This window comes from Schistocerca americana, chromosome 7 (genome assembly GCF_021461395.2).
Source record: "Schistocerca americana isolate TAMUIC-IGC-003095 chromosome 7, iqSchAmer2.1, whole genome shotgun sequence".
Lineage (NCBI taxonomy): Eukaryota > Metazoa > Arthropoda > Insecta > Orthoptera > Acrididae > Schistocerca > Schistocerca americana.
In genome coordinates this window covers 520,063,867-520,077,055 of record NC_060125.1, presented here as the reverse complement: position 1 = coordinate 520,077,055, position 13,189 = coordinate 520,063,867, and the positions used below count along the sequence as shown (strand labels likewise).

The 13,189-nt window shown below is 43.8% G+C and overlaps 1 protein-coding gene across 1 annotated transcript in view; it reads right to left on the bottom strand.

Annotated features, from left to right (window-relative positions):
- LOC124623058 overlaps nucleotides 1–13,189 on the bottom strand; it is a 240,575-nt gene that overhangs the window by 62,665 nt on the left and 164,721 nt on the right. Inside the window, exon 8 of the mRNA XM_047148851.1 lies at nucleotides 12,588–12,762. Within this exon, the coding sequence (XP_047004807.1) occupies nucleotides 12,588–12,762 (175 nt within the window). The remainder of the gene's footprint in view (nucleotides 1–12,587; nucleotides 12,763–13,189) is intronic.

Below are 13,189 nucleotides of genomic sequence, written 5' to 3'. Positions count from 1 at the left end.
TTTCATCATCCTCTGAACAGCAAGTGGAGAAAGAGGACCCGTCCGTAATGCTTTCAGCCGGCGATATTGTCGAAGTGCAGCTGCAGCATTACTGTTGTTTTGATAATAGTGCTCCACCAATAATACCCTGCTCCTTTTGTCCAAGTTCATGACGACACGTCAGCAAGTGCACTGCCACTGGTCAGGTGTGTGAGATGACCGATCACGGCATTGGTGGCCGTAGTTGGAACTGGACGGTGGCGTTTTGACGCAAGGAAATCATGCACCCCATACTCTGGACGTTAATGCTACTAAGTTTGGTACTCGTACGGTAATTAGTTTCCGTGCTATAGCGTGTTAAATAGGGAAAGTTTAATTATAACCATGCAATATATAACATACTGTAAACAGTAGCGGTTCTATCACAATTCCTTGGGGTATTCCGGAAATTACATCTGTCGATTTTGTTCCCGGTCGGTTATATTGGTTTGCGTCTGTAAGACGTTTCAGTCAATAAATGTCCGCAGTGATGGTTAAACATCGAAGAAGCAATTCGTAGCACACCACAGCGCCGCTATTGCAGCGGTGTACCGTAGGCCTCTAGAAGAGCGTAGCGTTCCGAAGGGCACAGGTCATCCCCGTTTTCAAGAACGAAAGTCGAACAGATGTGCAGAACTATAGACCTATATATCTAACGTCGATCAGTTGTAGAATTTTGGAACACGTATTATGTTCGAGTATAATGGCTTTTCTGAGGACTAGAAATCTACTCTGTAGGAATCAGCATGGGTTTCGAAAAAGACGGTCGTGTGAAACCCAGCTCGCGCTATTCGTCCACGAGACTCAGAGGGCCATAGACACGGGTTCCCAGGTAGATGCCGTGTTTCTTGACTTCCGCAAGGCGTTCGATACAGTTCCCCACAGTCGTTTAAAGAACAAAGTAAGAGCATATGGACTATCAGACCAATTGAGTGATTGGATTGAAGAGTTCCTAGATAACAGAACGCAGCATGTCATTCTCAATGGAGAGAAGTCTTCCGAAGTAAGAGTGATTTCAGGTGTGCCGCGGGGAGTGTCGTAGGACCGTTGCTATTCACAATATACATAAATGACATTGTGGATGACATCGGAAGTTCACTGAGGCTTTTTTCGGATGATGCTGTGGTATATTGAGAGGTTGTAACAATGGAAAATTGTACTGAAATGCAGGAGGATCGGCAGCGAATTGACGCATGGTGCAGGGAATGGCAATTGAATCTCAATGTAGACAAGTGTAATGTGCTGCGAATACATAGAAAGATAGATCCCTTATCATTTAGCTACAATATAGCAGGTCAGCAACTGGAAGCAGTTAATTCCATAAATTATCTGGGAGTACGCATTAGGAGTGATTTAAAATAGAGTGATCATATAAAGTTAATCGTTGGTAAAGCAGATGCCAGACAGATTCATTGGAAGAATGCTAAGGAAATGCAATCCGAAAACAAAGGAAGTAGGTTACAGTACGCTTGTTCGCCCACTGCTTGAATACTGCTCAGCAGTGTGGGATCCGTACCATATAGTGTTGATAGAAGAGATAGAGAAGATCCAACGGGGAGCAGCGCGCTTCGTTACAGGATCATTTAGTAATCGCGAAAGCGTTACGGAGATGATGGATAAACCCCAGTGGAAGACTCTGCAGGAGAGACGCTCAGTAGCTCGGTACGTGCTTTTGTTGAAGTTTCGAGAACATACCTTCACCGAAGAGTCAAGCAGTATATTGCTTCCCCCTACATATGTCTCGCGAAGACACCATGAGGATAAAATCAGAGAGATTAGAGCCCACACAGAAACATGCCGACAATCCTTCTTTCCACGAACAATACGAGACTGGAATAGAAGGGAGAACCGACAGAGGTACTCAAGGTACCCTCCGCCACACACCGTCAGGTGGCTTGCGGAGTATGGATGTAGATGTAGGTGTAGATATGCCTAATATTTTGTTTTTGTGGATGCGCGCAGGTGTTTGCGCGGGTAGTCGCTGCTTTGATTGGGCTCGACCATTCCTGTGTCTTTTACTTGTGTTATGATAACGACACCAGTTCCCATCACCAGTAACGGTTGGAATGGTTGGTGTTGTTCACGAGCCAGTTGATGACGAACAAGCAGAGTTGCAGATACGCTCACCCGCTGATATTTGAGATTATGGCTTAGAGCATGCGGTACCCTTACATCCGATTTTGAACCTTATCCACTGCACGAAAATGTCACACAATGGTGGAACTATCACAGCTGCCAACGTGAGTAACGCGGAAGTAGATATCCTCGGAGTAGTGAAGCAACTTAAATCATTTAATAAACGCAAGTCTTCTGCTCCAGACTGTATACCAATTACATTCCTTTCAGAATATGCTGACGCAATAGCTCCATACTTAACAATCATATACAACCGTTCGCTCGACGAAAGATCGGTACCCAAAGACTGGAAAGTTGGACAGGTCACACCAATATCAAGAAAGGTGGCAGAAGTAATCCACTAAATTACAGGCCAATATCATTAACATCGACCTGCAGCAGGGTTTTGGAACATACATTGTGTTCAAACATTATTAATTACCTCGAAGAAAAAAGTCTACTGACGCACAGTCAACACGGATTTAGAAAACATCGTTCTAGTTTTTTACTCACACGAAGTGTTGAGTGCTATTGACAAGGGACTTCAAATCGATGCCGTATTTCTGGATTTCCGGGAGGCTTTCGGCACTGTACCACACAAGCGGCTTGTAGTGAAAATGTGTGCTTACGGAAGATCGTCTCAGTTATGTGACTGGATTTGTGATTTCCTGTGAGAGAGGTCACAGTTCGTAGTAATTGACGGAAAGTCAACGAGTAAAACAGAAGTGATTTCTGGCGTTCCCCAAGGTAGTGTTATAGGCCCTTTGCTGTTCCTTATCTATATAAACAATTTGGGAGACAATCTGAGCAGCCGTCTTCTACATCTACATCTACATTGATACTCCGCAAGCCACCCAACGGTGTGTGGCGGAGGGCGCTTTACGTGCCACTGTCATTACCTCCCTTTCCTGTTCCAGTCGCGTATGGTTCGCGGGAAGAACGACTGTCTGAAAGCCTCCGTGCGCGCTCTAATCTCTCTAATTTTACATTCGTGATCTCCTCGGGAAGTATAAGTAGGGGGAAGCAATATATTCGATACCTCATCCAGAAACGCACCCTCTCGAAACCTGGCGAGCAAGCTACACCGCGATGCAGAGCGCCTCTCTTGCAGAGTCTGCCACTTGAGTTTATTAAACATCTCCGTAACGCTATCACGGTTACCAAATAACCCAGTGACGAAACGCGCCGCTCTTCTTTGGATCTTCTCTATCTCCTCCGTCAACCCGACCTGGTACGGATCCCACACTGATGAGCAATACTCAAGTATAGGTCGAACGAGTGTTTTGTAAGCCACCTCCTTTGTTGATGGACTACATTTTCTAAGCACTCTCCCAATGAATCTCAACCTGGTACCCGCCTTACCAACAATTAGTTTTATATGATCATTCCACTTCAAATCGTTCCGTACGCATACTCCCAGATATTTTACAGAAGTAACTGCTACCAGTGTTTGTTCCGCTATCATATAATCATACAATAAAGGATCCTTCTTTCTATGTATTCGCAATACATTACATTTGTCTATGTTAAGGGTCAGTTGCCACTCTCTGCACCAAGTGCCTATCCGCTGCAGATCTTCCTGTATTTCGCTACAATTTTCTAATGCAGCAACTTCTCTGTATACTACAGCATCATCCGCGAAAAGCCGCATGGAACTTCCGACACTATCTACTAAGTCATTTATATATATTGTGAAAAGCAATGGTCCCATAACACTCCCCTGTGGCACGCCAGAGGTTACTTTAACGTCTGTAGACGTCTCTCCATTGATAACAACATGCTGTGTTCTGTTTGCTAAAAACTCTTCAATCCAGCCACACAGCTGGTCTGATATTCCGTAGGCTCTTACTTTGTTTATCAGGCGACAGTGCGGAACTGTATCGAACGCCTTCCGGAAGTCAAGAAAAATAGCATCTACCTGGGAGCCTGTATCTAATATTTTCTGGGTCTCATGAACAAATAAGGCGAGTTGGGTCTCACACGATCGCTGTTTCCGGAATCCATGTTGATTCCTACATAGTAGATTCTGGGTTTCCAGAAATGACATGATACGCGAGCAAAAAACATGTTCTAAAATTCTACAAGAGATCGACGTAAGAGATATAGGTCTATAGTTTTGCGCATCTGCTCGACGACCCTTCTTGAAGACTGGGACTATCTGTGCTCTTTTCCAATCATTTGGAACCCTCCGTTCCTCTAGAGACTTGCGGTACACGGCTGTTAGAAGGGGGGCTAGTTCTTTCGCGTACTCTGTGTAGAATCGAATTGGTATCCCGTCAGGTCCAGTGGACTTTCCTCTATTGAGTGATTCCAGTTGCTTTTCTATTCCTTGGACACTTATTTCGATGTCAGCCATTTTTTCGTTTGTGCGAGGATTTAGAGAAGGAACTGCAGTGCGGTCTTCCTCTGTGAAACAGCTTTGGAAAAAGGTGTTTAGTATTTCAGCTTTACGCGAGTCATCCTCTGTTTCAATGCCATCATCATCCCGTAGTGTCTGGATATGCTGTTTCGAGCCACTTACTGATTTAACGTAAGACCAGAACTTCCTAGGATTTTCTGTCAAGTCGGTACATAGAATTTTACTTTCGAATTCAATGAACGCTTCACGCATAGCCCTCCTTACGCTAACTTTGACATCGTTTAGCTTCTGTTTGTCTGAGAGGTTTTGGCTGCGTTTAAACTTGGAGTGGAGCTCTCTTTGCTTTCGCAGTAGTTTCCTAACTTTGTTGTTGTACCACAGTGGGTTTTTCCCGTCCCTCACAGTTTTACTCGGCACGTACCTGTCTAAAACGCATTTTACGATTGCCTTGAACTTTTTCCATAAACACTCAACATTGTCAGTGTCGGAACAGAAATTTTCGTTTTGATCTGTTAGGTAGTCTGAAATCTGCCTTCTATTACTCTTGCTAAACAGATAAACCTTCCTCCCTTTTTTTATATTCCTATTAACTTCCATATTCAGGGATGCTGCAACGGCCTTATGATCACTGATTCCCTGCTCTGTACATACAGATTCGAAAAGTTCGGGTCTGTTTGTTATCAGTAGGTCCAATATGTTATCTCCACGAGTCGGTTCTCTGTTTAATTGCTCGAGGTAATTTTCGGATAGTGCACTCAGTATAATGTCACTCGATGCTCTGTCCCTACCACCCGTCCTAAACATCTGAGTGTCCCAGTCTATATCTGGTAAATTGAAATCTCCACCTAAGACTATAACATGCTGAGAAAATTTATGTGAAATGTATTCCAAATTTTCTCTCAGTTGTTCTGCCACTAATGCTGCTGAGTCGGGAGGTCGGTAAAAGGAGCCAATTATTAACCTAGTTCGGTTGTTTAGTGTAACCTCCACCCATAATAATTCACAGGAACTATCCACTTCTACTTCACTACAGGATAAACTACTACTAACAGCGATGAACACTCCACCACCGGTTGCATGCAATCTATCCTTTCTAAACACCGTCTGTACCTTTGTAAAAATTTCGGCAGAATTTATCTCTGGCTTAAGCCAGCTTTCTGTACCTAGTTTGTTTGAAGATGACGCTGTCGTTTATCGACTATTAAAGTCATCACAAGATTAAAACAAATTGCAAAATGATTCAGAAAAGATACCTGTATGGTGCGAAAATTGGCAATTGGCCCTGAATAACGAAAAATGAGTGCTAAAAGGAATCTGTTAAACTTCGGTTACACGATAAACCAGTCAAACCTAAAGGCCGCAGAATTCAACTAATTACCTAGGAATTTAACTTACGAACAACTTAAATTGGAAGGAACACATAGAAAATGTTGCGGGGAAGGCTAACCAAAGACAGCGTTTTATTGGCAGGACACTTAGAAAATGTAACAGATCCTTATTGCGAAAGACTTAGATTGGAAAAGAGGAATATGTATTGGTGGAAAGAGAATAGAATGTATAAGATTTGCTGATGACATGGTATTAGTGGCAAAAAGTGAGCGGACAGTGAATAACATGCTGAAAGATCTGAATGAAGCTCCTGTGGAATATGGGATGCAAATAAACACAGCAAAAACAAAGTACAGTACAAGACACAGACTGTACAATATTAAAGTAGGACAATTAACCATTAGCCAAGTAAGTGCGTTTAAATATCTTGGAAGTACAATAACTAAAGACTTGAGATGTCACCAGGAGATGAAAACTCGAATTGCCATAGTGAAGGAGGCATTCAATAGAAAGAGGAGACTCTTATGTGGCAAATTAGATACAGGTCTAAGGAAAAGGTTTGGCAAATGTTTTGTCTGGAGCGTGGCACTATATGGGGAAGAAACATGGACGCTGAAACGAGAGGGTGAAAAAAGGTTAGAAGCATTTGAGATGTGGATGAGGAGGAGAATGGAGAGAATAAGCTGGAAGGAAAGAGTGAGCAATGAAAGAACACTGAAAAGGGTTGGTGAGAGAAAATGTCTGCTAAAGGTTGTAAGAGAAAGGAAAAAGAACTGGTTGGGACATTCATTGAGAAGGGAGTGCTTGCTAGCGGATGCTTTGGAAGGATTGGTTTGTGAGAGAAGATTGAGAGGAAGAAGGAGATACAAGATGATAGACGACACAAAAGGAAGAGGAAACTGTGCAGACCTGAAGAGGATGGCAGAAGAACGGACAGCCTGGAGAACTACCATGTGAAAACCTGCAGAACACTGATGACTACTAAGGAGACTGCCTACAGTACGCTTGCCCGTCCTCTTTTAGAATACTGCTGCCTGATGTGGGATCCTTATCAGTTAGGATTGACGGAGTACATCGAAAAATTTCAAAGAACTGAAGCATGTTTTGTTTTATCGCGAAGTAGAGGAGAGAGTGTCATTGAAATTATACAGGATTTGGGATGGACATAATTAAAACAAAGGCGTTTTCCGTTGGGGAGGAATCTTCTCACAAAATCCCTATCACTAACACTCTCCTCCGAATACCACCCATACTCAACCCTATCCCCTCCCCCTCAACTCACTCCTGGGTCAGTTTATCCGATGAAGAAAGACATGACGGTCGGTCGGCTGGCCCAATCAACTGGGACCAAAAAAGTTCGAATATCGGAAATAGTTCGTGTAGTCGGAAATTTTTGTACTGTGGTAGGAAGGAGTACCACGAACAACATACTAGAAATCCTGACTGGTGAGAGATGGGTGTCGGGGTGGAGGTGTATTCGTAGCTCACTTTCGTACGTTTTTCTTGAATAAGTCGAAAACCGTGGCCTCCAGCTAAAACGTATGCCAGTACAAAATTTCCGGAAGGCTTTTGACAGTGTACCACACAAGTGCCTCGTATTGAAATTGTGTGCTTATGGAATATCGTCTCAGTTATGTGACTGGATTTGTGATTTCCTGTCAGAGAGGTCACAGTTCGTAGTAATTGACGGAAAGTCATCGAGTAAAACAGAAGTGATTTCTGGCGTTCCCCAAGGTAGTGTTATAGGCCCTTTGCTGTTCCTTATCTATATAAACGATTTGGGAGACAATCTGAGCACCAGTCTTCGGTTGTTTGCAAATGACGTTGTCGTTTATCGACTAATAAAGTCATCAGAAGATCAAAACAAACTGCAAAACGATTTAGAAAAAATATCTGAATGGTGCGAAAAGTGGCAGTTGACCCTAAATGACGAAAAGTGTGAGGTCATCCACATGAGTGCTAAAAGGAACTCTTTAAACTTCGGTTACACGATAAATCAGTCTAATCTAAAAGCCACACCTTCAACTAAATACCTAGGTATTACAATTACGAACAACTTAAATTGGAAAGAACACATAGAAAATGTTGTGGGGAAGGCTATCCAAAGGCTGCGTTTTATTGGCAGGACACTTAGAAAATGTAACAGATCTACTAAGGAGACTGCCTACACTACGCTTGTCCGTCCTCTTTTAGAATACTGCTGCGCGGTGTGGGATCCTTACCAGGTAGGACTGACGGAGTACATCGAAAAAGTTCGAAGAAAGGCAGCACGTTTTTTATCATCGCGAAATATGCGAGAGAGTGTCACAGAAATGATACAGGATTTGGGCTGGAAATCATTAAAAGAAAGGCGTTTTTCTTTGCGACGGAATCTTCTCACGAAATTCCAATCACCAACTTTCTCCTCCGAATGCGAAAATATTTTGCTGACGCCGACCTACATAGGGATAAACGATCACCATGGGAACATAAGGGAAATCAGAGCTCCTACGGAACGATATAGGTGTTCGTTCTTTCCGCGGTCTATACGAGACTGGAATAATAGAGAATTGTGAAGGTGGTTCGATGAACCCTCTTCCAGGCACTTAAATATGACTTGCAGAGTATCAATATAGACGTAGATCTAGATCACATTATCCAGTTCTCGAGTACTCTGACGTGGATCATTGTGGATTAATGTGTTTAAACAATTTTCATCAAACCTCGAAGGTCTTTCTGAATGTGGAGCGTCGCTAATGTCAATACGATCATTTTCGTTCCGAGAAAATCATTTTCTTGACGTGCGCGGTCCGTTGGCATTATCCCCACACGTGGTACAAATGTTTCCCAAATGATTCTGGCTGCTGTCACCACCGTATTGAACTCAAACAGAAGGATATGTCGGAAATGTTCCGATTGCTCCACTTGGCATTCCACTTTCTATCGGGTAGCATTCATCTCACGCTAGGTGAGGAGAACGCTACGTCATAGTGACGTACGCCACGTCATCGAGACGTAAATAAACCAAAATCGACTTCATGAGTACGTGTATCGATCTTTGGAAGTGTACCACAGAGGTTGCACGGTAACGAGAAAGCTAAATGTGAGTACATGTGTAGAAATGAAGTTACAGCAGTTGTTGTGATATGTTCAGCCCAGTTAAATTAGTTATTAAGCTGTAATCTCAACAATTTTGGATGTTATTGTTTCTTGATGTAATGAATGTCTGAACGAAGGAACCTTAACAATAACGAAAGTAAAAAATAGCGACTAGTCATTAAAAAAATTCGATTAATTGTGCATAAATCATGTGGATAGAAACGTGAAATAGAGCGAAATTAAACTGTTTCGTATTTTTATAAAAGCCAATGGATTGTACATAATTATTCTGCGCAGAAACATTAAACTGAGAAATTAATGTGGTTCCAAAGATAATTCCGAATGTTGCCGGAATTTTAATTTTGCCTTCATGCTGTAGATCAGCACAGAAACTTTTGCTCTTCAGAAATAAATTATTGCTTATGATTATAGTGTACTGACCTGTTATAACACATATTATTTTTCTTCATGCGTTGAGTACTGTGAAAAAACAATGACATGCAAGTCACATTTACCAGCATTTTAAGCAACTGAAAGCAGTGAGTGATGTTGCCATTTTCAGCTACTTTTTGTATGACTCTTAGGCGATATGGAAATAGCTATAGTAATCATGCCAAACACCCCCAAAATTTATACCATGTCTATTGAGAGAATAAACAAACACAGTAAGCCACCACTGCATATGAAACGTCACTTAGTGCTGCTAAAAACTGTGGCCTGTTGGGGTTATTTTGTCAAGTAGCTCACCCATTGTGACAGTCAATGTTCAACATCATTTGGCACCTACTAGGAAACGTACTTTTTTATAGTTGATAGTGCTTAAATATTAAAATGTAACAATTATAGATGAAATAGCAATGTTTTTTCACAGTATACAACGTATAAAGAAAATAATGACATGTGTTATTATACATTATAATCATCAGCAATAATTTATTTCCGAGCTGATCTGCAACATGAAGACAAAATTAAAATTCCAGGAACATTCGGAATTATCTTTGGAACCACATTAATTTCTCGGTTTAACGTTTCTGCCCAGAAGAATTATGCACAAGCCATTGACTTTAATAAAAATACGAAACACTTTAATTTCTCCCTATTTCACGTTTCTCTCCACATGATTTATGCACAATTAATCGGATTTTTTTTAAAAAAGTGACTACTCGCTTTTTTTGACTTTTGTTGTCGTTATGCCGTTCGTGCAGATACCCGTGTTCATGAAACACACAATAACATCCCACATTCATTGGATTACAGCTTAATAATTAATTATTTCACGTTTCTGTCTACATGATTTATGGACGATTCATCGGATTTAAAAAATGACTGCAAGCGTTTCTTTTTTTACTTCCGTTATGGTTCCATCGTTCAGACATTCATTATGTTCAAGAACGACACAATACCATCCAAAATTGTTGGGGTTCCAGCTCCACAACTAATTCAACTGGGCTGAACATACCACACAACTGCTGTAACTTCGTTTCTACACATGTATTTGCATTTAGCTTTCACGTTACCATGCAACCCTTGTGGTACAACTGCAAAGATCGACATACGTACTCATGAAGTCGACTGAGGTTTATTTACGTCTCGATGACGTAGCGTTACGTCACTATGGTTCTCCTCACCTAGCGTGAGATGAATGCTACCCTTTCCTATCGTCCGTGCCGGCCGAAGTGGCCGTGCGGTTCTGGGCGCTACAGTCCGGAACCGAGCGACCGCTACGGTCGCAGGTTCGAATCCTGCCTCGGGCATGGATGTGTGTAATGTCCTTAGGTTAGTTAGGTTTAATTAGTTCTAAGTTCTAGGCGACTGATGACCTCAGAAGTTAAGTCGCATAGTGCTCAGAGCCATTTGAACCATTTGAACCTATCGTCCGTAGAGCTCCACTCACTATCTCCTAATGGCGAAATGTAAACTCAGACATAAAAAATGACAATCGATAAATAAACCCGTAGCTGAAACTTCCTGGCAGATTAAAACTGTGTACCGGACCGAGACACGAACTCGGGACCTTTGCCTTTCGCGGGCAAGTGCTCTACCAGTTTTTTTTTTTTTTTTTTTTTTTTTTTTTTTCATTGCATCTGATTGGGGCGGACGTCGTAAGACACCATTTTAAGTTCGTTGTTGATCTATTAACTCAGTTTTTTTTATTACAGAAGGCACCTAACCCTCTGACCGAACACGCTGAGCTACCGTGCCGGCTAATTTAAAAATGGTTCAAATGGCTCTGAGCACTATGGGACTTAACATCTGACTTCACCATTCCCCTAGAACTTATTAGAACTACTTAAACCTAACTAACCTAAGGACATCACACACATCCATGCCCAAGGCTGGATTCGAACCTGCGACCGCAGCGGTCGCGCGGTTCCAGACTGAAGCGCCTAGAACCGCTCGGCCACTCCGGCCGGCATATCTCATTTTGTTCGTTATCGTTCGTTGTATCTGCTTCGGGCGGACGTCGAAACACACCCATTTCATTTCGTTGTTGATCCACTAACTCAGTTTTTTTGCAGCTAGCCCTCTGACCAGACACGCTGAGTTACCGTGCCGGCAGTTTTTTTCGTTCGCTTTAGTTCGTTGCATCTGCTCGGGGCGGACGTCGCGAGACACCCGTTCAGTTCGTCGTTTATCCATTAACTCAGTTTTTTTTATTAAAGAGGGCTGCTAACCCGCTGACCGAACACGCTGAGCTACCGTGCCGGCGAAAGGTCTTCAACTGAAGTGGTGAATGTATAAATGTCGTGGCAATCCCCTCCGTCACGTTAGTATTGATTGGATTGGATTGTTTGGGGGAAGAGACCAAACAGCGAGGTCATCGGTCTCATCGGATTAGGGAAGGGCGGGGAAGGAATTCGGCCGTGCCCTTTCAAAGGAACCATCCCGGCATTTGCCTGGAGCGATTTAGGGAAATCACGGAAAACCCAAATCAGGATGGCCAGACGCGGGATTGAACCGTCGTCCTCCCGAATGCGAGTCCAGTGTAGCCAACTGGGCTACCCAAGCACGACTCACGCCCCGTCCTCACAGCTTTACTTCCGCCAGTACCTCGTTTCCTGCCTTCCAAACTTTACAGAAGCTCTCCTGCGAACCTTGCAGGACTAGCACTCCTGAAAGAAAGGATTTTGTGGAGACATGGCTTAGCCACAGCCTGGGGGATGTTTCCAGAATGAGATTTTCACTCTGCAGCGGAGTGTGCGCTGATATGAAACTTCCTGGCAGATTAAAACTGTGCCGGACCGAGACTCGAACTCGGGACCTTTGCCTTTCGCGGGGAAGTGCTCTACCAACTGAGCTACCCAAGCACGACTCACGCACGCCCCGTCCTCACAGCTTTACTTCCGCCAGTACTGGCCTGCGAAAGGCAAAGGTCTCGAGTTCGAGTCTCGATCCGGCACACAGTTTTAATCTGCCAGGAAGTTTCATATCAGCGCACACTCCGCTGCAGAGTGAAAATCTCATTCTGGAAACCCGTAGCTACTGGAATACCAACATGCAAAATAAAAACGCTTCGAGCTTATGCACCAGCCTAGCAGATCATAGGTGGTCAATTGAAGTATCGAGCCAGGAATGAGATTTTACGAGCTGTGACGTAAGCTACTGGAGCCGTTCCAGTTGTTGTCAAGCGCAGCACTAGATGTGGGGAAGCACTCGTCCAGAGGAGGCGGCCTGGAGCCAGACTCACCGAGAAGCGCGCGTCTGCACCCGGCTGTAGGTGCCGTCGGGGTCGCAGAGAGGCGGCACCACCCCCACTGCGACCACGCCCTCCGTCGCCAGCTGTGACACCTCCAGGAAGGCCAGCCGGCGCTCGCGTTCGCAGTCCGTCTCCCACCTGCCTTCCCTGTGACGATCTTTGTCGACTGCAACACAACCCAAAAATTTCAAGGCGCCCGTAGACGATTATGTCTAAATTAGACCTACAGAAACAAGGAACAGGACCTTTGTATAGGAAATTTAACGAACTTAAATGTTGTACTGGCATACGTTTTCGCTGGAGGCCAACGGTTTTCGACTTATTCAAGGAAAAAGTACGTGTTGTATGTATGTATTGTATGTTAACCGGGGACCTAGAAACGACGGAGAGGCTCCGTCTCCGCCGCAGCCGCAGTGGTCCACAACCCCACGACGACTACCGCAGTCCACTTCACCCCTCCGCCGCCCCACACCGAACCCAGGGTTATTGTGCGGTTAGGGCCCTGGTGGACCCCCCAGGGAACGTCTCACACCAGACGAGTGTAACCCCTATGTTTGCGTGGTAGAGTAGTGGTGGTGTACGCGTATGTGGAG